Below are 26,561 nucleotides of genomic sequence, written 5' to 3'. Positions count from 1 at the left end.
GAGAGAGAGAGAGAAGGCGTGTATGTGTGTATGTGTGTGTGTGAGAGACAGAGAGACAGACACAGACAGACACACACTGAGACAGATGAATGGGAAGATGGACAGACAGACAGACAGACACAGAGAGAGAGAGAGAGAATGCGTGTATGTGTGTATGTGTGTGTGTGAGAGAGACAGACAGACAGAGACAGACACACTGAGACAGATGAATGGGAAGATGGACAGACAGACAGACACAGAGAGAGGGGGGGGATTGTCAACGTGGAGTGACCCTGACCTGTGCATCTGAGTTCTGTGTATCTTGTTGTAGATTCGGTGCTGTGTTGTTCTGTAATAAGGAGTCACTGGGTGTCCATAAACGGGGGGGGGGGGGGGGGGAGGAGGCATGACCGTAAGCTGGGAGCTTTAGAGGCAGGCCTGAGTGGTGACTCCTAGGCTGTTGCCCTGAAAGAATGACCTCTCTGAGCAATAATTAACTTGGCCCGGTGAGAAGGATCCAAACTGTGGAGGTGAGGGGGTGAAGCCCGCTCAGGGCAGGAGGAGGTCTGAAAGCCCTGTAGACAACTGCTCTTATCATTTCCTCCTGCTCACCCTTCAGGTCAGTCACCCTGACCCAGGGTGACCGGGTCAGAATATTTAACAAACAGTGAGGCACGGACATCAACCAATCAAAACAAACCCTAGTCAGGCTCTGAATGGAGCAGGGCTGAGGGCGTGGACTGAGCAAGCACAGCCTCTCTGGTGGCCAGGACAATGGGGATGACCCTCTGAGAGGAGGGACCCAGGACTGGGTCATCAGAGCAGAGGGGCAATGGAAGGGAACTCCTGGGCTCAGGACACAGTATTCTCAGGCTTTAGCAACGAGGGTGACCATGGTGTGTGCTAAACCTCTGCCTGCCTCTGCTTCCGAGCTGCTTCAGGGGCAGCACTGGCTACTCTGTTCCTAACGGACCAGTCTCTTCTGCCAGTTGCTAGAACAGGAGGAGTCGGAGGATCAGAAAATTCTAGGGGGGCTGGAGAGATGGCTCAACAGGTAAGAGCACCCGACTGCTCTTCTGAAGGTCCTGAGTTCAAATTCCGGCAACCACATGGTGGCTCACAACCATCCGTAACGAGATCTGACTCCCTCTTCTGGTGTGTCTGAAGACAGCTACAGTGTACTTACATATAATAATAAATAATAAATCTTTAAAAAAAAAAGAAAAGAAAATTCTAGGAAGTGTGGCCTTGTCTGTTTCGGGAATGGGGCATTTCTGTGACTAGCTGCAATCCCAATTTCTCTGTGGCAAGAGACGGCCTCCAGAGAACTGTAACCTGGAAGCGGACAATGGACGCTCTGGAGACCGAGGTCAGAAAAACGCCTCTGCTGGGGAGAAAGGCAGGAAGGTGACAGGGAGTGAGGGAGAGGATGTTTTCTGCTGGCTTCACAGTCAGTTGCAAAATGAACCTTAATCCCCAGCACGGGTATCAGCATCCCTGCCTAAGCCATCAGGGAGTTAGTCTTTCCCATGAGTCCCCTCCAGCAAGACTAAGGTGCACCCTGGAGATTGGTTGGTCCTTTCCACAAGCAACTACAGTGTCAGGAGGTCATATGTTTTATTACAAAAAACAATAACTTAATTTAGTTCTGTACAAAGTCAGGAGGGATTCTGGCTTGAAAGTACAGCTTCCTGCTCCCATCCCTACCCAGGCAGGGAAAGACATTTTGGCCTGGAGGTTTGGGGAGTCATCAAGGGCTTGCTGGACAGTTAGTAGTGTACACTGTATCCAAAGCAAGGAAGTCCGAGCTAGGGGTGTGGCTGAGCTGAGGGCAGCTCCAGGGGAGTTGAGGGCTGCCTTTCAGGCTCCCCTTTGGAGGCACCAGACTCCATTCCACGGGTCACCTCAGCAAAAGCATGTCTTCAAGGAGTTCAGTGATGTCAACGTCTCCCATGATAGGGCGGAAGAAGAGATCTACCAGAAGGGTGCCTGGAATGTTCTTGAGGGTAGAGGCCATGAGGAGGATTCGGGCCAGGCGGCCTTGGCTGGCTGGGTACCAGGGCTCCAAGACTTCACACAGTGCCCAGTGAGCCTCCTGTTGCAGGTGTGCGATGTGGCAGGAGGCACGGAGGCCTGGCACATCTGTGGCAGAGAAGGTGAAGAGAGCTGCTAAGTGGCTAGGTCTGTGGAGGCTAGCACAGGGTGTGAGGGTGTCAGCAGTTCCCTCCCCTCTAGCACTGAGGCGATCCTTCACTAATGAGTTACATGCATTGGCTCACTCTACCACCTTGGAGCGTCCACCCACTGCCACCTTCATTATTTACCATTTTATCCATCCATCCATCCATCCATCCATCCACTTATAGAGAGGACACAGATAATGAGGATATCATAACTAAGACACATGGGCTGGAGAGAAGGCTCAGTGGCTAAGAGGTTCTTTTGCTCAGAACCTGGGTTCAGCTCCCAGCACCCACATCGTGGTTTACAACTCCCTATAACTTCAGTTCCAGAGGATCTGACACCCTCTTCTGACATCTTTGTGACATCTTCCACACAGATGATGCATACAAAATACAAGTATGTGTGTATGTATGTGTGCATGTATGTAGGAACTCATAGACATAAAATAATTTACAAAGAATTTTTTTCTCGTTCTTTTTTTAAAATGATTTTTAAAAAAGATTTATTTATTCATTATATGTAAGTACACTGTAGCTGTCTTCAGACATCCCAGAAGAGGGCATCAGGTCCCATTACAGATGATTGTGAGCCACCATGTGGTTGCTGGGAATTGAACTCAGGACCTCTGGAAGAGCAATTAATGCTCTTAACCGCTGAGTCATCTCTTCAGCCCTATTTTTCCTCTTCTTTTTCTTTTCTTTTCTTTTCTTTTCTTTTCTTTTCTTTTCTTTTCTTTTCTTTTCTTTCCTTCCTTTCCTTTCCCTTTCTTTCTTTCTTTCTTTCTTTCTTTCTTTCTTTCTTTCTTTCTTTCTTTCTTTCTTTCTTTCTTTCTTTCTTTCTTTCTTCTTTTCTTTTCTTTTCTTTCTTTTTTTTGAGACAGAGTTTCTCTGTGTAGCCCTGTCTGTCCTGGAACTAGTTCTCTGGCTGGCCTTGAACTCAGAGATCTGAGTGCCTCTGCCTACCAATGCTGGAATTAAAGGTATGTGTTATCATCACTTGGCTAAATAAATCTTAAAACCAAAAACCAAGCCAAACTAAAATAAAACAAAGCAAAAACTCAGACAAAACAAAACAAAAAACAACCAAGCAACCAACAAACAAAACCAGCACCAAGCTGCCTGGGTTTGAACGTCGGGGCTGCCCCTTATTAGCTGAGTGACCTTGGATATGCAGTTTAATCTTTCTGAGTGACCTTTGTTAAATGAGTACTTTAATCTTTGTGCTTCCGTTTCTTCATCTGTCCAGTGGGGCTAATGACAGCGCCTGTTACCCACACTTGTTATGAGGTTTAACCAAACTGATATTTTAAAAAGCCCTTTGAGTGAGTCCTACCATATGGTGAATGCAACGGGGCTATGGGACTGCTACTGCTATGTGACATGTTTTAACTATCAAGGCCTGTCTCTTGTCTTCCTCAAAGCTATGAGGACTATTCTCCCATCCCAGGCCAACTTGGTCTATATAGTGAGTTCTAGGCTACCCAGAGCGACATGGTGAGACTCTCTCTCAGTTCTCCCCATCACTCCACCTCTCTTCTCCTGGCTTGACTTCACAAGGAGTGCCCCACTCCCAAACCCTCTTTCTCCTTCTGAGTGGCCTCTCTGAACCCTTTAGAGCCTCACTATGTAGCCTGACCCTGAAGATATGGCTATCATGCAGCTGTGTCTGCTGCCACCCCCTCTGGCACCCTCTCTACCCACCCACTCTCCCTAAGATTCAAGCCACATTTCTCAGGCACGGTGGCAAAGAGCAGTCTCTGCACTAGCTTGGCCTGCCTTCTGCCTTCCCAGCCCTCCTCTGCCTCTGCCTTGCTATGTGGCCTTCGGATAGTTGCTTAACCTCTTTGTGCCTCTCCTATGAGCCATCTATTTGAGGCTCACAAGGACCCAATGATACAATGGGTGTCAAGCCCCAAGAAAGCACTTTCCTTGGATGGGCCCCATCCCCTCCCACCTTGACCACCATCCAGGAGTGTCTGGAAGCTCACCTGGGTTGAAGAGGATCGTGCCCTTCAGGTACGCATACTCCTTGGGACCCAGCTCAAGGCTCCAGAAAGACTCCAGGCAGCGCTGCAGCCACTGAACTGCAGCCAGTGAGGGTTGTGGCCGGTCTGATGGCTGGGCACCCTGGGTACCGCTGCTGGCTTCCTCTAGCAGGATCTTCTTAAGTATACTGGGCACCGGAGCCTCAGCCACCTCGAAGGTCACAGCATCCTGGGCCAACCCCAGCAGGAAGAGAGGGCCCCAGCAGCACTCTAGCAGCCGCCGCTGATCCTCATGGGGCAGGTGGCAGAAGGACGGCAGGTTCCTGAGGAAGGCTACTGTCTTGGCTAGGACATCCAAGGCCTCCCTGCAGGTGCGGTGCGGAGCACACAGACGCACAGGCCGCTGCTGCTGGCACAGGCAGTGGCTGTGAGATGCAGGTGCAACGGGCCTGGTCCTGGGGCTGGGGCTCAGAAGTGCATACAGAATAGTCGGACGACCTGCAGAGCCCTGGCATGGGCAGACCCCTGACTGGCCGGAGCTCATGGTTAGTATCTTGTTCCTGTTTCTTCCCAGCTATCTGGCCCTCTCTCTCTCTCTCTCTACTGTGAGTGCTATTTATATCCTTGATGGGCGGGAAGGGGACTGGCCAAACAACCTTGACTCCAGAAGTCATGTTCATTGAAAGGAAAAAAAAAAAAAAAACCATACACACACACAATGCATACACGCTGACCCTGGCAGGACTGATGGGGAAGTGGTGGGGGAGGGGCACTGGAAGCTCCACGTGGCCTTGCTATCACTTTAGTCAATGAAGTGGCCATTGCAGGGCACAGGGCCACCTGCCCACTGCCTGGATGCCCTTTATCGGATGACTCAAGTGCATAAACAGGGTCATTAACCCAGGCTGTACCAGGGCACCAAGGTCTCAGGCGCTCAACCAGCCAGTGCCTGGGACTGCTGTTTCTATTGATGCCCATTTCCATGCACATAAGACCAGGGTTCTCACTGAGCCAAGGAGCCAGCCAGGAAGCTGGCTAAAGCCTTGAATACATGACCCAGCCTGGAAGTGGCTTATCGCTGCTGTGTTTGCCTAACCTTGGGGCTCTCTACTGTTGTTGGTAAGGAACGGGCCACAGGGAAGGGAGCCAGGTCCCTGGGGGACTTTGCTCACTGTACAGTCTCGGAGGCCGCCCTTCTGGGACTCCAATCCAGGGGCCTCTGTGGGAGGAAGATCATTCAGAGCCCCTTCCCCCAAGTCAGCATTCCTATAGCGTCAGAGAGGCTGGGTCTGCCCTTGCAAAACCGTGGGAATACATGGTCGACATTTACTAAGGACCCTGCTTTGTTGTGGGTCCCTTTCCATTGTAACCCTGAAGACTTTCCAATGAGACTACATTCTTACTCTGTGACACTCCAAGAAGTGAAGTGACCTACTCAAAGTCACTCCAACGGGAAGGGATGGAGCACAGGTGTGTCGGACCTCAAAGTAATCTTTGTTTGTCCCCTTGGATCAATTCTGCAGCCAAAGTGTGAGTTTCTCAGAACTGGTGGCTAACAGGCACCCCGCCCCCCCCCCAACCTGGTCTGCAAGTATGGCCCACCTACAGTATGGGTAGAACCACATCTCTGCTAGCACATGGCTCCTCTGTCCTGGACATTTGTCTCTAGTGGTCAGAGGTAAGGGACAAAGGACATGGGAGGGCCTCAGTTGTGTCTGGTTCCTGACCTTGGCTAGCCTTGCCTAGCAGGCTCCCTGTTGCCACAGTCTTGGGCAACCTGGTGCTGTGGATAAAGAGGTCTGGCATCCTCTGCCCTGGCACCTGGTTTAGGCTCCATGCTTCCCAGTTCTAGTGTGTGACTGTCAGCTTGTCTCCAGTGGTCAGGGAGCCTTTATCTCTCTCCCTTTTTTAAAAATTTTTTTTTCCAGCCAGGGTTTCTCTGGGTAGCTCTGGCTGTCCTAAGAAATTGCTCTGTAGATCAGGTTGGCTTCAAATGCCTGCTTCTGCCTCCCTAGTACTTGAGTTAAAGGCTTGTGCCAATCCCCACCACCCAGCTGAGTCTCAGCTGAGACTGTAAGGTCTTCCTGTGGTGCTGATGTGAGGATAGAGCAAAGCCCTGCAGAGACTATGAGACTGGCACCTGACTGTCTTCATCCCCAATGACAAGCAGGCACACTGCTTTCACTATAGCATATACCCTCAGCCCAGGCCTCTGCTGGAAGAGAGCAGACGGTCCCTGATGGAAAGGAGCAGTCACGGTGAGAGAACAAACAGAGCTCACGGACTGATGGGGCTCAGTGGGCTGCTTGCACCTTGTCCTGAGAACTGGCACAGGAAGGATGATGCTTTTTGCTCTTCCTCTCATCATTGCTTGTTTTGTTTGTAATGTCGCGCTTGTAGCCCAGGCTAGCCTTACATTTGCACTGCAATGTCTCAACCTCCCAAGTGCTAGGGTTGCAAGTCTGAGATATCCCACCTGCTCGCTGGGTGGCTGCTGCTGCTTTTAATTTATTGAATATGATGACCAAATGCAAAAATAAAAGGGTTTTGTGTGTGTGTGTGTGTGTGTGTGTGTGTGTGTGTGTGTGTATGAAATGAAGTTAGTTCTCCCCTCCACATTTCTGTGGGCTCCAGGGATCAAACTTGGGCAGCCAGGCTTGTCCAGGAGAAATGCCTTTGTCTGTTGACCCACCTCTCTCTCTCTCTCTCTCTCTCTCTCTCTCTGTCTCTCTCATTTTTTTTTTTTACAAAGTTTGGGTTTTGAGTTGGGGGTTTCAAGTATTCCAGCTTCTCCTTGAAAATGCTATGTAGCCAAGGCAAACCTTTAAATCTTGGATCCTGCTGCCTTCTCCTCCTGGGTACTGAGATAGCAGCTGTGGACCATTCAGCATCCATCACACATTCAGCAGTAAGGATGTCCTTCTCCTCCCTCTCCTTTTTCTTCTCCCTCCTCCTCTTCCTCTTCTTTTGCAGCACTCGAGTTTTGCTTGTGTTAGATTATTACTCCACTGTATGTATGTGCAGCAAGTGCATGCTTGATGCCCAAGGAATCAGAAGAGGGTTCCAGATGCCACAGAACTAAAGTTACACATTGTAAGCCACCCTGTGGGTGCTAGGAACCAAACTTGGGTCCTCTGTAAAAGCAATAAATGCAAAATGCAGTCACTCAGTGTCTTAGTCGGGGTTTCTATTCCTGCACAGACATCATGACCAAGAAGCAAGTTGGGGAGGAAAGGGTTTATTCAGCGTACACTTCCATACTGCTGTTCATCACCAAAGGAAGTCAGGACTGGAACTCAAGCAGGTCAGGAAGCAGGAGCTGATGCAGAGGCCATGGAGGGATGCTCCTTACTGGCTTGCCTCCCCTGGCTTGCTCAGCTTGCTTTTCTATAGAACCCAAGACTACCAGCCCAGAGATGGCACCACCCACAAGGGAACCTCCCCCCTTGATCACTAATTGAGAAAATGCCTTACAGCTGGATCTCATGGAGGCATTTCCTCAACTGAAGCTCCTTTCTCTGTGATAACTCCAGCTGTGTCAAGTTGACTTACAAAACCAGCCAGTACACTCAGGCTGGTCTTAATCTTGCTCTCCTAGGCTAGGCAGGCTTTCAAAGAAGGACCTTCCTCCCCCAACCTCTAAGTTGTATCAGTTATAGATTGTATCTCCTAGCTACTTGGTGGTGGAGCTGGGTTTTTTTGTTTTTTCATTTCAGAGACAGGGTTTTACTATGTAGCCTTGTATGCTGGCTAGTTTTATGTCAGTTTGATACAAACTAAAGTCATTTAACAAGAAGGAACCTCAATTAAGAAACCGCCTCTATAAGATCAGGTTGTAAACAAGTCAATAGGGAATTTTCATAATTAGTGATTGATGGGGGGAGTCCCAGCCCATGGTGGGTGGGGCCATCTCTAGGTTAGTGGGCCTGGGTTCTCTAAGGAAGCAGGCTGAGCAAGCCATGATGAGCCAGCCAGCATGGAAGAGCACCCTTCCATGGTCTCTGCATTAGCTCCAGCCTCCAGGTTTCTGTAATGTCCTGTTAGAGTTCCTGTCCTGACATCTTGATGTCTTTCAAGGATGACCATTAACCTGGAAGTGTAAACAAAATAAACCCTTTCCTTCCCAACTTGCTTTTGGTCATGGTGTTTCTTTACTGTGGTGGTTTGAATGTGCTTGGCCCACAGAGTGGCATGATTGGGAGGTGTGGCCCTGTTGGAGGAAGTGTTGTCACTGTGGGGGTGGGCTTTGAGACTCCCTTCCCAGCTTCCTGGAAGTCAGTCTTTTAGCTGCCTTCCGAACAAGAGGTAGATCTCTCAGCTCCTCCAGCACCATGTCTGTTCAGATGCTGCCATGCTTCCTGCCATGATGATAATGGACTGAACCTCTGACCCTATAAGCCATTAAATGTTGTCCTTTATAAGAGTTGCCATGGTCATGGTGTCTCTTCACAGCAATGAAACCCTAACTAAGACAATCATATTAATAGTAACTCTAACTAGCCGAACAGTGGTGGCAGACACCTTTAATCCCAGCACTCGGGAGGCAGAGGCAGGCAGATTTCTGAGTTCAAGGCCAGCCTGGTCTACAAAGTGTGTTCCAGGACAGCCAGGGTTATACAGAGAAACCCTGTGTCGAACCCCCCCCCCAAAAAAAAAAAAGTACTGACTGCTCTTCCAGAGGACCTGAGTTAAAATCCCAGCAACTACATGGTGGCTCACAGCCATTTGTAATGGAATCTAACACCCTCTTCTGGTATGTCTGAAGACAGCTACAGTGTACTCATATAAATAAAATAAATAAATCTTGAAAAAAAAAAAGGCCAGCCTAGTGTATATAGTGAGTTTCAAGCCACTCAGGGCTATATAGTTAGATTCTGTCTAAAAAAACAATAATTATATAAAAAAGGATATTTATAGTGGTGTGCATTCAGACATCAGAGGCTAACTTCTGAGAGCTGATGCTCTTTTTCCACCTGGGGATTAAACTTGCATCGTCAGACTTGATAACGGGTGCCTCTACTTGCTGAGCCATCTCAGTGGCCCAGTGTCTGCATTTATAAGGCTTTGAATTTACTGCATCCTATAGAGTAGCTTACAAAGTGTTACTCTTATCTGCACTGGTGATCAGATGACCTTGTTGTCACCAATCTGGCAGCTAAGAGCCCAGTCAAGCTGGTGTCTATGTCCTTCTGATCTGCCACATTATTCTGTGAAATGCTTTTTTGTTTTTTGTTTTTTTTGCTATAACAGGACAGCCATAGTTCCAATACCTAGACTCAGCCATTCCTCTGGTCTGATTGTGAGGCAGGAGTGTAGTTAGTGGAGAAAGCTTGCCCTACCATGTGCAAGACCCTGGGTTCTGTGCTCAACCCGAGTGTGGAGGGTTAGAGAGAATACTGGAAACCATATTTCTGGGAGATGGAAGATGTAAATACACAAGGGACAAAACCCCATTGCCTTGCATGGGAATTGGTGGTTAGCCTCTCGTTTCTTTAGTGTATGTAGGTCAGGGGTGAATGTGGGGGCTGAAGAGAGGGCTCAGCAGTTGCAGTACTTTATACTTTTGCAGAGGACCAGGGTTCGGTTCTCAGCACCCACACAGCAGCTCACAACCATCTATATGTAACTCCAGTCCCAGGGGATCCTGTGCTCTCTTCTGGCCTCTGCAGGCACCACACATATACGATGCACAGGCATCCGTGCAGGCAAAACTTATATACATAAAATAAAATTTAAAATTTGTTTTAAAGCCGGGCGTGGTGGCCCATGCCTTTAATCCCAGCACTCGGGAGGCAGAGGCAGGCAGATTTCTGAGTTCGAGGCCAGCCTGGTCTACAGAGTGAGTTCCAGGACAGCCAAGGCTATACAGAGAAACCCTGTCTCAAAAAACCAAAAAAAAAAAATTTAAAAATTGAATAAAAACATTTTTATTTTATTTTATTTTTAGAGACAAGGTTTCTCTGTGTAGAACTAGCTGTTCTTGAACTCACTCTGTAGACCAGGCTGGTCTTGAACTCAGATCTACCTGCCTCTGCCTCCAGAGTGTTGGGATTAAAGGCATGTGCCACTACTGCCTGGCTAAGTTTCTTATTTTTTAAGCTTGACAGAAACTCTACTTTGACAGTGCTTTTCCTTATTGTCTGCAGGGTCAAAGTGGTGTTTGAGGATGTAACGCCCTTGGCGCACTCGGGCCCTTCCTGAGGACAGACTGACATCATGGTTGTTGCTGTCAATCCTATTCAGGAAGAGAAAACTGAGGGAAAAGATACCTGAAGAGTGAGAGAAGGCTAGGACTAGGATTACTATAGCCCAGAGTCTGAAAGCAAGCCATTTGCTCAGAGAAGTCCAGGCCTTCTGTATTAGGGTTTCTCTTCTCTTCTCTTCTCTTCTCTTCTCTTCTCTTCTCTTCTCTTCTCTTCTCTTCTCTTCTCTTCTCTTCTCTTCTCTTCTCTTCTCTTCTCTTCTCTTCTCTTCTCTTCTCTTCTCTTCTCTTCTCTTCTCTTCTCTTCTCTTCTCTTCTCTTCTCTTCTCTCTCTTCTCTTCTCTTCTCTTCTTTTTTCTTTTCTTTTCTTTTTCTTCTCCTCCTCCTTCTTTTCTTTTTTCTTTTCTTTTTTTTTGAGACAGGGTTTCTCTGTATAGCCCTGGCTGTCCTGGAACTCACTCTGTAGACCAGGCTGGCCTCGAACTCAGAAATCCACCTGTCTCTGCCTCCCAAGTGCTGGGATTAAAGGCACCTGCCACCACTGCCTGGCTTGTACTAGGGTTTCTTTTGCTGTGATGAAATACTATGACCAAAAACAGATTGGGGAGAAAAAGGTTTATTTGGCTTACATTTCCACATATTAGTCCATCTTTGAAGAAAGTAAGAATAGAAACTCAAACAGGGTAGGAACCTGGAGGCAGGAGCTGATGCAGAGATCATAGAAGGTGTTGCTTCCTTATAGAACTCAAGACCACTAGCCCACAGATAGCCCCACCCACTGTGGGCTGACCTTCTCCATCAATCACTAATTAAGAAAACACCCTACAGGTTTGCCTACAGAAGGATCTTAAGGATGCATTTTCTCAATTGTGGCACCCTCCTCTCTGCTGACTCTAATGTCAAGTTGATATAAAATTAATCAGCACAGCTTCTAACATGGAGATGACCCAGACCAGCTCTCAGAGACCTCAATCTGATAGAAGGAACCTGCTCTTTGGGAGTGACGTTCAACCCTTAAGAGTTCCTATTCCAAGGTGTGAGATAGCCAGGCTCTCTGGAAAAGTTAATGTAATAATCTTGTAACAGTATAGCACTCTCAGGTTTACAAAGTAATAAATAAATGTACGCGCCGGCGGTGGGGAATCTTCAGGCTATACAAGCCTGCATGCAATCTCAGTGCTTGGAAGTGAAGGCAGGCAGGCCAGGAACACAAGTTTGTCTTTGCCTTGGATACACGGGGCATGTCTCAACAAAACAAAACAAGCCATCACCTCTGCCGTCAACAGCAACGACAAAACAAACAAACAAAAAAACAGAAAAACTAAGGATTTTCAGACAGTAATGAAAGAGCATTAATCCTAGTGCAAACAGTTTGTAAAACTGTTCTACTCAAACTACAGTTTTGTGCTCTTTTCTTAAACGTCTAGTAGGTTGACCCTTTGGTGAGTGCTTTCTTCCTGAGTCTTAACTGCGGCTTGTAGGAGGAGAAGGCTAACAGTATCACTTGATCAAAACTTCCAGCCCTATTAAGATGTGAGCTCAGAGCTTTCTAGAAAGCTCCCAGGTATCTGGTGACCATAGCAACTCAAGCCAAACTCTGCGGCAGCGAGCCCCGCCCACTGCCTTGGGACCGCGACTGTTGATTTGCTCCTCGGCTTAGCCAATGGCCAGAGAAGCGGGTTGTGTTCCGGGAGCTCAATGGGCACCGATGGGCGGGGAGGCGGGAAGAAAGCCGGGAAGGGCGAACCCGCACGGCCGGGCGGCTCCTGCGTGTTTCCGGCTCCGCTGCGGAAGGCTAGCGAGGGGAGCCGTTGGGCCCGCGCGAACCGTGGGGAGCGCGGGCATCGCAGAACGCGAGTGCGGAGCTCGGGGCGCAGCACGATGGGAGGGGAGCAGGAGGAGGAGCGCTTCGACGGCATGCTGCTGGCCATGGCGCAGCAGCACGAGGGCGGCGTGCAGGAGGTAAACGACGTGGCCCGCGCCGCAGCCCTTCTCCGCGGTCGGCCGAGACCTCCCCCACCCCGGCCGCGCGGGTCCCCGGGTCCCCGCGTCCCAGCTTCCGGTCTGCCCAGCCCGCGAGTGAAGTCTCGCTCCAACGCCGTCAGCGCCCTGCACTTAGCCCCCAAGAGCAGTTTTCGTTGTCCCAGAGTGACCCCAGAGCTTCCGCACCCACTCTGCGCTCCACGGGTGTTTCTGCTTTCATTTTAATGGTTACTGTGTAGAGCATCCCTAATGGTGGTTACTCTTTAGAGCATCTCTGGGCCGACTCTTCTCGATATGATCTGCATCTTACCCAAAGTGGAGCCTGCCTATCAATACTGTGTAGGGTAGTGAGAGCCCGGGGGGGCGGTTAGCACGTGGTCTCTTTATACTTGAAAGTATACTGACTGAGGAAGTGAGCCGGAGACCTGTAGGTTAAGCTCCCTCCTGGTTTATCCTCAGTTACCTCGTCTGTGAGGTGAAGCTTAGGAATATCAGTTCCTGTTGTTTTTTTTTCTTGAGTCAGGGTCTTGCTCTATATCCCTGGCTTACGCAGAACTTGCTATATAGACCAAGTGACTTCCAAATCAGGGTTATTCTTCCTCTGTCTTCAGAGTGCGGGAACTTGGATATGGGCCACCCTGCCTAGCACCTAAGTACTTGTCATTGTCGTGTACCAGACACATAATAAGACTGGGTCCTGGGGATGCAGACACGGAAGAGACTAGGCTTTGCATTTGGGGAATTTGTTGAGGGTTTCTTGCTTTAAAAAATTATTTGGAGCCGGGTGTTGCTTTAATCCCAGCACTCAGGAGCCAGAGGCAGGTGGATCTTTGAATTTGAGGCCAGCCTAGTCTACAGAATGGGTTCTAGTACAGCTTGGGCTACACGGAGAAGCCTTGTCTCAGAAAAAAAACAAAACCAAAGAAATTTATTATTATTATTATTATTATTATTATTATTAGTAGTAGTAGTAGTGTTTGTGACAGGACAGTTTTAAGGGGCCAGTTTATTCCTGCCACCAGTATCTGGGTTTTTAGGGTTGAGTTGCTAGGATTTTGAGGCAGTCAATTTTACCCAGTGATTCATCTTGCTGGTCAGGATAAGATGGTGCGTGACTGGAGTCCTAGCACTGGGGAGGAAGAGGCAGGAAAATTGCTACAAGTTAGAGGTTAGCCTGGTCTGTATAGCAACTTCTAAGCCAATCAGGGATATATAGTAAGACCCACAAATATAATAACCCCCAAATAACCCATAGGTGATGTTAAATGGCCAGACCTAGTTCACACAGTGGGTGTGTAGCAGATGAGCTGGTAGAGGTAGAAAACCCAGATATTACATTCTGTAAGCACCTGAGGGTCAGAGAGTGACAAGTTTACCCAAAGCCAGGCCCCCAAGTCCCCGAGGAGACGGGCTCCTGCCACCCGTCACTGGGGATGGCTTTCCATTCTGTCTTGGTCAGAGTGACCACTGCTGTGATGAAGCAGGAAGAGCAGCTTGATGAGAGGAAAGGCTTTATCTTACTCACAGGTTCACAGAACAGCTCATCATCAAAAGTAGTGGGGGGCCAGAGCTGGAGGCAGGAGCGGATGCAAAGGCCATAGAGGGGCATTGCTTACTGGCTTGCTCCGCCTTTCTAGAACCCAGGACCATCAGCCCAGGGATGGTACCGCCCCCAATAGGCTGGGTTCCATCCATCTCTCCTTAAGAAGCTGCTCTAGAGGCTTGCCCGCAGCCTGATCCAATGGAGGCAGTTTCTTAATTGGAGTTCCCTCCTCTCTGATGACTTTAACTTGTGTCAAGGCACATAAAACTGGTTGCCACACCTTCGAAGTCTTTTTCTCTAGGTGCCTGTGTTAACTGAGGGCTTCTAAACCCTTGAAGCGGGGGAGTCTTGTCTAATCTGCAAATGTGAACCTTGTCTGCGTGTTCCTAAACTGACACAATGTGAAAGTGTTTGGGAGTGAATCCACTTTGTTTCTGTGAACTCAAAGTGTCTAGAGGTAGGGATGGCTGTCTCAGATTCAGAACCTCTCGCTGGGGCTGGGGCAAGTGAGAGTCGTCGTGCTAACTGGGGGCCTGCGCCAGCTTGGGCTTCTCCCCAGGAGTCGACTGAGCATGGGCCTGTCATAAAACACTTGAGCCAAGACACTCTTTCAGTGCTCCCTGCTTGCTGTGGATGTGACGTGACCATCTCCCTAAGCTTTGCTTTTTTTTTTTTTGTTGTTTTTCGAGACTTGGTTTTTTTGTATAGCCCTGGCTGTCCTGGAACTCACTCTGTAGACCAGGCTGGCCTCGAACTCAGAAATCCGCCTCCTCTGCCTCCTGAGTGCTGGGATTAAAGGCGTGTGCCACCACCGCCCGGCTCCCTACGCTTTTGCTCCTTGTCTTTCCCACTGTGATGGGCCAAGCCTGAAACTATAGGTCAAAATAAACCCTTTCCCCTCTTAAGTTGCTTTTCACAGGTCTTGTGGTTTTGGTTGTTGGTTGTATTTTTTGCTTGCTTGTTTTTTTTTTTAATCCCAGCACTCAGGAGGCAGAGGCAGGTGGATTTCTGAGTTCGAGGCCAGCCTGGTCTGCAAAGTGAGTTCCAGGACAGCCCAGAATATACAGAGAAACCCTGTCTCGAAAAACCAAAAAAACAAAAACAAAAAACAAAAAACTAAACCAGCATTTCTGTGGGAAACAAGACAAGTCCCACTGCATAGCTGAGGCTGACTGTAAACCTGTGATCCTCCTGCCTCAGCCTCCTCAGCACTGTGCCGCCACACTCAGTTATCATTCTCATTGGAAAAATTCTAGGCGTGCAGTACTGCTCACTTTGAATTCCAGCACTTGGAAGGCAAAGGCAGGTGCGCCTCTGGGAGTTTGAGGCTGGTTGGACCTTATGGTAAGATCCCGTCTGGAAAGCAACAGTGCTCTGAGAGATGGCTAACTTCAGAGCACATCCTCTTCCCTAAGACCCTGACTTTGATTCCCAGCACCATGTAATTCCAGCTTCAGGGACTCCTACTCTGGCCTTTGTAGGCAACCGTCCATCCGTCTGTCTGTGCCTCTTAAGGGCTTCTTTTTTCTTTATTTATTTTACATTTACTTATTTTTACCTTACAGGTGAATGTTCACCTGTGAGTGTGTTGTGTGTGCTCCTGGTACCATGAGGCCAGATGAGCTTGTCAGATCTGGAGTTACAGATGACTCTGAGCAGCCATCTCAAGTGCCCAGAACTAAATCCAGGGGCTCTGTGAGAGCAGGAAGTGCTCATCAGGGCTCAGTCACCTCGCCAATCTGAGGGCAGGTGTCTGTTGTTACAGTTGATCCGAATAAGGTCTGAGGATTAAGCCCTGCAGTGTTAGAAAGTTAGGAACATCTACAGCCAAGTCCCTAGCAGAGCATATCTCCTGCTCAGCCATAGCCCACCTCAGCTCTCCTGCCTGGAAGACAGGGTCACTCCACTCAACCTTTAGCGTGGATTGTTACTTCCAATGTGATGGATTCACTTGTGTGCCAGGCTGGCCTCTCAAGTCCCTTGCCTGTGAGTGCTAGGATCATAAAGGTTCACCACTGTACTTGGTTTTATGAGTTGCTGGGAGACCCTGGCTTCAGCGTGCTGGGCAAGCACTCTGCCTGGGGACAGGGATGCTGAAGGAGTGGTTCTTTGCTTCTGCTATGTGGATTCTGGGAATAGAATATTGATTGGTAGGTACCACTGAGCCATCTCAACTGGTTCCTTGTTTTTGCAGGATGATGTCATAACTCAGGATGCCTGAAATTTGCCATGTAGCTAAGGCTGGCCTTGAACTTTGTTCCTCCTGCCTTAGCCTCCTTCTGCTGGGATTATAGACATCTGCCACACTTCGTTGTTTGAGACAGGGTCTTAATATCCTTTGTCAACATAGAACTCACAATGATTCCCACCTGCCTTCCAAATGCTGGATTTAAAGTGTGTGCCACCATGTGTGTCCTTCTGCGCTCTTGATATTTCAGGCTGTTCCTCTGGTCTTTCTTGTGTACTTGAGAGGAAGGCACCATGCCCAGCATCTCTTTCTTTCTTTTTCCCCCTTTGAGACTGGGTTTCTCTGTAGCCCTGGCTCTCCCGGAATTTGGTCCGTAGATCAGATTGGCCTCGAACTGAGGGGTTGCTACCTCCACCTCCTTAGTCTGGGATTAAAGGTGTGTGCTACCACCGCCCAGCCTCATGCCCAGCTTCTTAAGAATTACTTTATTTTTGGGGGGGGGGGCAGTGGAACTCAGGTTGTCAGACTTGCACAAGGGCCCTTCCCATTGAGCCATCTCTGTGGGGCCTTTGACTTTTCTGTCTGGCAATGAAAGCTTGGTCCAGGCATTTCAAATCACAGATGCAGAAGAAGTGTGTCTGGTGAGTCCACTGTGAGTGTGTGAACATACACACAAGCAGAGCCGACTGCAGGAGCCTGGAGGGAGGCCGGCTGCTCAGGTTGGCGCTGCAGAGTAAAATGTTCAAGTTCAAATTCTCCCTAAACTAGGGAGCTGTCTGGAGATGAGGGCCCCCATCCTGAGCCCTGGGGCCTCAGCTTCCTGCTCTGTCTTCCAGCTTGTGAACACCTTCTTCAGCTTCCTTCGACGCAAAACAGACTTTTTCATTGGAGGAGAAGAGGGGATGGCAGAGAAGGTGAGTGCGGGGGACCCCCGGAGCAGAATGGGGTTGGGGAAGGGAATGTCAGTGCCCCCCACCCTGTCCTTTTCCCATGAGTTTCCTGGGGTTCTTGACCAGTTTAATGGAGTCAGCCATCCCATTTTATGGAAGAGGAAGTTGGCTCAGAGATGTTTTACAGTCTGCAAAGTTTTGCACTGTACTGTGAGAGAAACACCATGGAGACCAGTTTGCAGTGGGCTTGCCTTATGTCCTGACTCGCCCTCACCCTGACAAGGCTTTTACTGGGTTGCAGGAGTGGACAGACATTAAAATTTGAAGCTTAAAACCAGGCATGGTGATACATGCCTGTAGTCTTAGCACTGAGTTTGAGGCCACCTGGAACTATAGCATGCGATTCCCATCTCACAAAAGAAAGTGACAATTAAAAAGTGACAGGCACAATGCCTCAAGCCTGTAATCTCAGCACGTAGGAGGTGGCTGCACAAGATTAAGAGTTTTGGTTATCCTTGGCTATGTAGTCAACCTCTAGGTTGACTCATTAGACCCTGTGTCAGACTTCTGCCCCTTTCCCTCAAGTCACATGAGCTCCTGCCTCAGACCCATTAGATGGTTCCCATGGGAAAACAAAACAGGAAATCTGTGTGTGCTGCTACATACTCGGTGCCCGGGGAGGCTGAGGCAGGAGTATGGCTTAAGCCTTGTGTTTGAGACCAGCCAGGTACACTTAAAAAGGAGATAGGAACACCAGGAACTAAGTGTTGACAAAGATGTGCAGAGGTTGGAATCCCTGGGCACAGTCAGTGGCAATGTCAGGATAGCTCCTCTAGTATAAAAACAGAATCACCACACCAAAGGAGAGCCGGTTCTGGGCAAAATTGGGAAGACACACACCTGTGATTCTGATAACATTCAGAATAGGTAAAGGGGGAGGGGCCTGGGGAGAAGGCTCTGTAAGAGGCAGTGGCAGCAGAGGGACTCTGTGTTTCCCAGAACCCATATCAGGTAAGCTCATTACTGCCTGTAACTGGCTGGAGAGGATCCAATGCCGTCTTCCAGCCTTCGTGGTCACTTGTACTCAGATGGGCACACCAGCACAGAGATGTACATAGGAATAAGTGGTGTTTGTGAGAGAGGGAAAGAGTCTGTCTACATAGCCCTGGCTGACTTGGCACTCACTATGTAGACCAGGCTGGGCTTCAAGTCAAGAAGACTCCACCTGCTTCTGCCTCCCTGGTGCCCGTCATGAGATGTAAGAAGCCCAGTCCTTTGACACACCCCTTACGTCAGTACTTACTAAACTTTGCTGAGGGCACATTGGATTGAGCTTGCGGGAGTGCTTTTCCTGTAGTCTCAGTTTTCAGTTTTATTGTAAAAGATACTTGGAGGCACTCCGGAGGCAGAGGCAGGAGATCTCTTGGGTTTGAGACCTGCCTGGTTTATGTAGTGAGTTCCAGGGCAGTTAGGCCTGCATGCACTGTCATGCATGCTTGCGCGCGCGCGCACACACACACACACACACACACACACACACACACACAGATACAGAAGCAGAAGAAGCAGATTTGTGCATCAGGGTGTGGTGCTTCCATGTCCTCTCTGGGCTTGTGCCCCAGCATCTTGATGTGCAGCAGCTAGGAATGGTCTAGACCCCATTGTTCAGGGGACTTTTTGGGGCTTCAATTGTATAAGTGTGGTTAACTAAACCATTGGCTGCTGAGCACCTCAGTCTGCAGGTTCTTCCCACTGCCTTCCTGTGCTGGGGGGGCGGGGGGGGGCGGCGAGGGCAGAGGGGAGGGGCTCGTCAGATCCAGCCCTCAGCTCCTGCCCAGTCTTCCTGGAGCCAGCCCATCCTGAGCATACAGGATTCTAACTGACATGGTTTCCATCCAACATAAGGTGTTCCCGCCAGTCTAGAAATAGCAAGGGCTTATGGGCTTTGTGTCAAGCAAGAACCAGGGGAAAGACTTAGGCTCTTTCTTTCTTTCTTTCTTTTTTTTTTTTTGAAGATTTATTTATTTAATGTATATGAGTACAGTGTAGCTGTGTAGATGGTACAGATGAGCCTTTATGTGGTTGTTGGGAATTGAATTTTTAGAACCTCTGCTTGCTCTGGTCAACCCTGCTTGCTCAGTCCCTGCTTGCTCCAGCCCAAAGAATTATCTATGATTATACATAAGCATACTGTAGCTGTCTTCAGACGCAGCAAAAGAGGGCATCAGATCTCATTACAGATGGTTGTGAGCCACCATGTGGTTGCTGAGATTTGAACTCAGGACCTTTGGACCTTCAGAAGAGTCATTGCTCTTACCTGCTGAGCCATCTCACCAGCCCCCAAGACTTGGTTTCTTGCTGTAGCTCACGCCCCTGGTGGGTGTAGTGTTTCTTTGCTCTGCAGGGATACTGACAGCTAGACCTCCGGGCTTGGTCTGTCTCCTTTTCCTCCCTAGAACTAGGTTACAGCTAGTCAGGCTCTGAGTGGTTTCTCTGTGCACTGCCCGCTGTTGCTCGTTCGTGCCTGGACTTACTGTTCAGTGGTACTCTGTCATTCCTTATTTGTAGCTCACTCACTAGCCATTTGCTTCTATGGAGAGGCTATGCAGAAAGCCCAGACTCACTGCTTTCAGAGTAATTACTGTGTTTCCAAGGTGACCCATGAGGTGGGGGTTTTCCTCCACTGTTAAAACTCCTGGGCTTGAGTGAAGGTGCGCCAGGGTTGTTACCAAGTCAGTCAAGAGGGAGCCTAGGTCAACGGACACTCGTGTGAGACTGCAGAGCAGCACCAGTGCCAGGCCCCATGTAAACAAACACTGTCAGTGTCTGTCAGGCGTTCGTCATGCTGTCCCTTGCTTCCCCAATTCCCTCTGTCTAGCTTAGGTCCGCCTCGCTGCTTCCCTCTGTCTTTGGCTGTTAGCAAGGAGTCTAAGTTTTGGTCATTTTGTTATTTGTGTGTGTGGTACTGGGGACTAACCCTTAGGGCCTTGCTCCACCCCGTCAGAGTCTTGATATATAGGGCACAGATGGCCGCAAACTTGAGACCTTTCTGCCTCTGCCTTCTGAAGGATAGGGCTGCAGGAGTGAGCTGCCATGCTTGGCTGTGTCACTGATTTTTTTTTAAATAAAAATTATTTAAATTCTATAAATGTTTGAACAGATATACTTCCCAGTTAGTGTAATAAATGTTTTGTAAAATTACTCTATGTTCAGAAAAATGGTTGAGGATTTGAGATGCTACAGAGTGAGTTGAGGTGGGATCCAACCCTGTGGGAAGGGGCATGAGCACAGCTCTCATCCTTCCACTCAGGAAGGAAGGTGCTGCTGACGGGGTGGGCCTTGGTCTTCAGAAGACAGGGAGCTTGGCGTCGTGAGAAACAGAAAAGGTGGCCTGAGAGCCACAATGGCGTGGGGCTAGCCCCAAGGAACAAGGTTGTCCCAAGTAAAGGGAGCAACAAACAGCAGGGTGTGGTAGTTACCGAAAAAAAAGTTACACACACACACCATACACACTAGCTCCAGCCAGGGGTGAGCATCAGTGTCCTGAGGAGTCAGCCAGTCAGCAGGGGGCAGGCCAAACAGAAGGACCTGGGCAGCCTGAGTGTGGTAGGCTGCAGGCTGGAGGAGTGGGCCATGCTGTGTAAGGCTGCCAACTGTGTAACACCTCCCTCCCACCCCCACCCCCCAACTCTAGGGGTTTCCTAGCTGGGGCCTGTGGGGCAGTTTAGAAGTTGAGAAAGGGCAGGGGCCTGGTCTGCCATTCCAACCCAGGCTGGGAAAGCGGGAGATTGGTTAGGCGGGGCTAGAAGACAGAATCAACAGGACCCATCCTTGAGCAACCCTGACCAGATGAATTCCCCTGTTGTCCATTGCTTTTGAATGTGTTGCTAACCCTGAGTGTGGTCAGGGTCGGGTTCTTGTGTCTTTGGGTTGGGTTAAGTGGCTCTGTGGTCTGACCTACCAGACTGATGGAACCATTCTTGTCCCTGTCAGCTCAGTAAAGAAAACACCGATGCTCACCCATCAGGCCCAGAACAGCTCACCCTTCCCCACCTGCCAGCACGTAGTTCCTAACAGTGTGTCGGTGACTGAGACTTGACCCCAGGACCGCCACAGCTTCTGCCTAGGCCACTGCTAGTGTGTTCTTTGGTGGGAGGGTCAGGCTGCTCTAGTTGGCCTTGACTTGCCCAGTAGCTCTTCTCTGAACCCCCCCCCCCCCGGGGCTAGTAAGTAATAGGACAAGTGGGTTGTGACATGACTTATGGGGCTGGAAGGGGGGAGGGCCCTTGTTCCTGCCACTCCTTGGCCACCGATTGTCAAATGGCTTGAGTTCAAGGTCCCCATGATTACAAGCTGGGGACAAGGCTCTGCTGCTGTTGCTTCGTGACCTCTGTTTCTCTCCGCAGATGCCTCTGAGGGCCTCATTTCCCTCACTCCTGTCATTCCCCTTATTGGTGGCACTTGGGTGTCTTTTACCCTTGCAGTCTGAAGCTGACGGTGTGGCATGGTGTGGCATGGGGCAGGGGCTGGGAGTGACAGGTAGAAGGGTCACAGGTGAATGAGAGTCTGCAGCGGCGTTTGGCAGAACCTCGGGTGTGGGAAGCCTAGGGTGACTTCCCTGACTTCATCTCCCCTCCGGCTTAGGTGCAGAGGGCCTTGGGAGATGGTTTATTGAGCACTGGTCATGTGAGGTGTGTGTTTTGTTTCAAGTGTGGAGGCCACAACGTTGCAGTTTCTGAGTCTGTTGAGAGTCAGCTGAAGGTGAGACTGGAGAGAAGTCTGATGGTGCTGGAGGCTGAGCAGTGAGGAAGGCAGCAACCTCATTCTAGTGAGAACAAAGTAGGCCCAGGCTGCATCTAGAGTGGAATGACTCGGGGTCAAACTCCAGACCCGGGACAGGTGCATCATGGGAGCTTGCTTGGTGGATGTGGAAGGACTTGAAATCAGAGGCTCTCAGGCTAGGGATGAACCTAGCTTCTTCCCTTGGGAGGGGTCTAACCTGCTGATTCTGGCTGTGAATTTAAGTGCTGCCATCTGGGGCTATCTGCCCAAGATGGATGTAGGCAGGAAAAGAGGTGGTCAGGGAACAGGAAGTATGGACCTGAAGCTTAGGGAAGGCTTCCTGGAGGGGCTGAGCTGGAGTTCTGCTTGTAGCAGAAGCCGCTAGGGGCACGTCCTCACCGGTGTGCAGCTGTTGTGCCCGGCCTCAGTTGTAACGCTGGGGTAGGCAGTGCTCTGTCTCTGGGCTGTAAGACACGGTCTCTACTCGGGTGCTTTCCTGTCCTCCTTAGCTGATCACACAGACTTTCAACCACCACAACCAGCTGGCACAGAAGGCCCGGAGAGAGAAGCGAGCTCGGCAGGAGACCGAGCGCAGGGAGAAGGCAGAGCGGGCAGCCAGGCTGGCCAAGGAGGCCAAGGCAGAGACCCCGGGGCCACAGATCAAGGAGTTGACTGATGAGGAGGCAGAGCGACTGCAACTGGAGATTGACCAGGTGAGCCTGCGCCGCCCTCCTCTCCTTCACCCCCACCCGACTGCACTGGCCCGGGAAGTAGGGCTTTGTCTCAACTCTGCCCTCTACCACAGAAAAAGGATGCAGAGGATCAGGAGGCCCAGCTCAAGAACGGCAGCCTTGACTCACCAGGAAAGCAGGTAAGAGAACAGCAGGGCCTGTGCTGTGGCTTCTTCCTTCAGCAGAATTCCCTCCTCACACTCCCCTGTCCCCAGCCTTGGGACCCTTCCATACTGCAGAGCCCCACCCCAAGCACATGGAAAAAGTAGAACAGAGCCAGTGTGGTGGCCATGATGATAATCTCAGCACTTGGTGGGCTGAGGCAAAAAGATTGATGCAAAGTTGTTCTATATAGTGAGAACCTTTCTCAGTAGAAAATAAAACAATATTTTCTTATAACCCAGGCATAGTGTTTAACCCCAGCACTCAGGAGGTAGAGAGACAGGTGTATCTTGAGTTCCAGGATGGCCAGGGCTATATAGAGAGACCGTTTGCTGCTGCTGCTGCTGCTGCTGGTGGTGGTGGTGGTGGTGGTGGTGGTGGTGGTGGTGGTGGTGGTGGTGGTAAAAGACTGTCTTTAATAATAATAGCAACAATAATAATAATAATACTTTTTGATAACTGTACTGGCCTTAGTCCTGGGACAAGAAAACCTACAGGTGGACTGAGAAGATGGCTCAGTGGTTAGGGGCACTTGTTGCTTTTGTACGGGACCCAGGTTTGGTTCTCAGCACCTATGTGGTGGCTCACAACAGTCTCTAACTCCAGTTTTAGGGGGTCTTCTGAACTCTGTGGGTACCAGGCATGACGGTGCAAAGTACTCATATACTTGAAATATTTCTTTAAATGTTCCCGAGTCAGAGGGCACCATGAAGGATGGACTGAGGGGCAGTGGCTCAGCCACAGCCTCTGTCACATGGTATAGTTTGAGCCCTTCTGGCAGAGATTGGGACCTGGTTTTACCTTTAGTTCCCAGTGGCCCGTGATTTGTAGGCCTGCCATGCCCGCTTGCTTTCTTGTGGCTGTTATGTGTAGTGGCCGTTCTGGGCCTGGCCTGGTGGAAGTCCCGTCTGTCAGGTAAGTCACTGAGCTTCCCTGACTGAACAGGATGCGGAGGACGAGGAGGACGAGGAGGATGAGAAGGACAAAGGAAAGCTGAAGCCCAACCTAGGCAATGGGGCTGACCTGCCCAACTACCGCTGGACCCAGACCCTGGCAGAACTGGATCTGGCAGTGCCCTTCCGGGTCAGCTTCCGGCTGAAGGGAAAGGATGTGGTGGTGGACATCCAGCGGCGGCATCTCCGGGTGGGCCTTAAAGGACAGCCACCAGTGGTTGATGGAGAACTCTACAATGAAGTCAAGGTGGAGGAGAGCTCGTGGCTCATCGAGGATGGCAAGGTGGTGACAGTGCATCTGGAGAAGGTACGAGCGTCCCGTCCTAGCCTGCTGCTGACCACGTTGGCTGGGCTGCCCGCCTTGTGGGTTTATTCCTCACTCTGTTCTCTTTACAGTCAGGGTTACCTGTGTGCCTCGCTTGGGTGGGATGGGCAGAGTCGGGGTTGAGTAGTCTTGTATGCCAAGCCTATTCCTCTCCATCAGCTTGCACGTGGGTTCTGTTCCACACTTGCCTGAGACCTGCTGTGCCAGGCACTGTTCTAACAGAATGGAGAGAAATCTGCCCCCAGACAGCCCTCACGTCTCCCACCTCCCTTGCTAGAGGTGGGATATTTACTCCTAGGGTGAATATAGGTGGTGTCTGGAAAGAGCTGAGGGCGCATGGACCCTTCCCTTGGTGCAGAAGGTGGTGTGGCTTTTTGGCTGCAGCCCTCTGACCGCTGGCCGTACTTGATTTTCCTCTCAGCCTGAATCTCCTTCCTTACCTCTGCTCCCTTTTCTTTGTTTCTGTGCAATGCCGTAAGGCCCAGGAGGTGCTCCAGCTTCTCCCTCCAGCTGAGTGGCCACCCCACACGCTTTCTTGCCCCAGTTGGCCTCTGTGTGTCTTCCCCAGCTGCTGGGCAGGCAGAGGTCTGCTTCTTCTGTACCCCCTGTCCCAGCACAGGCCTGCATGGGCCTTGGGTACAAGGTATGGATGGGAGAGAGTTTAGTTCTAAAAGGATTGAGCTAGAATTCCTAGGTCATAGAATGGGTTTTTCTCTTCAGATCAATAAGATGGAATGGTGGAACCGCTTGGTTACCAGTGACCCCGAAATCAATACCAAGAAGATTAACCCTGAGAACTCCAAGGTGAGTCCCGGTTGGCCTGGGAATCGTTTCTGTGGAGCTCCAGGGGTAGGTAGGCCAGTGCTGCACTCATTCTTCTCCCTGCCTGTCCCCAGCTATCAGACCTCGACAGTGAGACTCGCAGCATGGTGGAAAAGATGATGTATGACCAGAGGCAGAAGTCCATGGGCTTGCCCACCTCTGATGAGCAGAAGAAACAGGAAATCCTGAAGAAGTAAGCAACTTGGGCATCAGGAGGATTGCTGGGGGCTAAGGCCTGGGTGACAGCAGTGGGCCACTAAATGGGACTCCAGACTGCCCTGCCCACTTGCAGCACAAACTAGCCAAGTTCGTGGTTCTGTCTTGGCTAGCCTACCCTGTTTGGTACTGTCACCTCTAGGACAAGGCTACCTTAAGAAGAGGAAGCAATAGGTAACAGGCAGTCATTGCCACCTGCTGGAACCTGGTGCCACTGCTGGTGCTTCCCTTCCGTCCCAAGGGCTCAAAAGCAGGCAGGCTTGGCTCCAGGTTTTTCAGGGTTCTGAGGTCAGGCCCAGTGTGAGGAAGTAGGGTCGGTAGCTCAGGGCTGAGGTGGACAGCTGAGGTCACTTTTCCACTTCTGCTTCCCAGGTTCATGGACCAGCACCCAGAGATGGATTTCTCCAAGGCCAAATTCAACTAGTTCCTGGGTTTGCCTTCCTGAACTCTTGCAGTTGAGCCCCTAGCCACTCAACTTCCTTTCCTGGGACCTGGGAACCTTAGGGCTGGGGCAGGCATGGATTTCCCAGGCGTGTGAGCTCCAAGGATTCACTGGAGAAGGGCTGGGTCTTGGGGATCTTGTCCTTGCCATTCGTCCTGTTACACATTAAAACTATTTACCCTCTTCCACCTGTGTCCCTCGTCTAGACCCTCTGTGGCTGCTGCTGGGAGCTGGGATTTTGGCTTCTAGCCCCGAGTCTGCTGCATTCTACCACATACTAGGGCAGGTGTTTGACTCTGGATCTCAATTTCTCCTATGACTTTAGGGAGGACTATGACAAGGGAATTAAGTTTTAGTTTACATTGTGTGATATATATACACACACATATATATATATATTAATTATATCACGTGTATGAAGTTCAGAGGACAGCTTTTTTTTCTGGGCCAGTTCTCTCCATGCTTGCATGGGTTCTGGGGATGGAACTAGATTGCCAGGCTCATGCACGTGCCTGCCCACTGAGCCACCCTACCTCACATGTGTGCTTCTGAGCAAAGGTGAGTCCTTGCTACAGACTCCCAGTAGACAAGAGAAGCCAAGTTCCAGAATTAAGTATTCAGACTGGACTGTGCTAGAGCCAGGAGAGTAATAAGGCCGTGACACTGCCTAGGAGTGGGAGGGTGTAGTCCTGGAGCCACACACACAGTAAAGGGTCCAGGAGGCTCTTCTGCTCGCATCTGCTTCCACCAAAGGGTTGGGGCCATTGAATGCAGGGGTGGTGCAGATTAAGTTAACTACCCAGCTGTTTTGATAGAACTTTTTCTGGGAATGCAAACTGCTTCACAAAGCTGTTGGGAAATTGGTTTTTAGGCCAAGGCTAGAATTTAGGGACTGTTAAGTCTGAATTCTGATTTCCTCTGTCCTATAGTGATTAAAAAAAAAGAGTAATCGATTTATTTAACGAAAATGTTTTGTCTGGTGTGTGCAATAGTCAGAAGAGTGTGTGGGATTACCTGGAACTGGAGTTAGGGATGGTTGTGAGCCACCATGGGGTGCTGAGAACCAAGACTGTCCTCTGTAAGAACAAGTACGCTAACCTAGCAAGCCAGTCCCTGTTCCCCTCCTTTTTTGAGGCAGGTCTTAGTATATATCCCTGGTTAGCATGGAGTTCATT

At 50.0% G+C, this 26,561-nt stretch overlaps 2 protein-coding genes across 2 annotated transcripts; one reads left to right on the top strand and one right to left on the bottom strand.

The window, feature by feature from the left end:
• Positions 1 to 1,429: 1,429 nt before the first annotated feature.
• Positions 1,430 to 4,740, bottom strand: Nr0b2 (nuclear receptor subfamily 0, group B, member 2). Its single transcript, NM_011850.3, has 2 exons — positions 4,151 to 4,740; positions 1,430 to 2,121 (listed from the first exon to the last, which is right to left on the bottom strand). Exons 1-2 carry the CDS (start codon positions 4,689 to 4,691, stop codon positions 1,880 to 1,882), a joined length of 783 nt encoding a protein of 260 aa, NP_035980.1. The 5' UTR covers positions 4,692 to 4,740; the 3' UTR covers positions 1,430 to 1,879.
• A 7,348-nt stretch (positions 4,741 to 12,088) lies between these two features.
• Positions 12,089 to 25,574, top strand: Nudc (nudC nuclear distribution protein). The gene is made up of 8 exons (NM_010948.3): positions 12,089 to 12,311; positions 16,900 to 16,977; positions 22,245 to 22,448; positions 22,541 to 22,606; positions 23,574 to 23,888; positions 24,627 to 24,710; positions 24,803 to 24,921; positions 25,317 to 25,574. Exons 1-8 carry the CDS (start codon positions 12,231 to 12,233, stop codon positions 25,366 to 25,368), a joined length of 999 nt encoding a protein of 332 aa, NP_035078.1. The 5' UTR covers positions 12,089 to 12,230; the 3' UTR covers positions 25,369 to 25,574.
• Positions 25,575 to 26,561: the final 987 nt, after the last annotated feature.

This window comes from Mus musculus, chromosome 4, assembly GCF_000001635.26.
Source record: "Mus musculus strain C57BL/6J chromosome 4, GRCm38.p6 C57BL/6J".
In the NCBI taxonomy this organism is placed as follows: Eukaryota; Metazoa; Chordata; class Mammalia; order Rodentia; family Muridae; genus Mus; species Mus musculus.
Note: the sequence above shows the minus strand (reverse complement) of the source record. Positions and strands in the feature narration are given on the sequence as shown.

Coding starts and splice junctions, on each gene's coding strand:
- Nr0b2 (NM_011850.3), bottom strand. CDS start 4,691: ATGAGCTCCGGCCAGTCAGGGGTCTGCCCATGCCAGGGCTCTGCAGGT. Junction 2,122..4,150: donor CACGATCCTCTTCAACCCAG/GTGAGCTTCCAG, acceptor TCTCTGCCACAG/ATGTGCCAGGCCTCCGTGCC.
- Nudc (NM_010948.3), top strand. CDS start 12,231: ATGGGAGGGGAGCAGGAGGAGGAGCGCTTCGACGGCATGCTGCTGGCC. Junction 16,978..22,244: donor AAGAGGGGATGGCAGAGAAG/GTGAGTGCGGGG, acceptor TGTCCTCCTTAG/CTGATCACACAGACTTTCAA. Junction 23,889..24,626: donor TGACAGTGCATCTGGAGAAG/GTACGAGCGTCC, acceptor TTTTCTCTTCAG/ATCAATAAGATGGAATGGTG.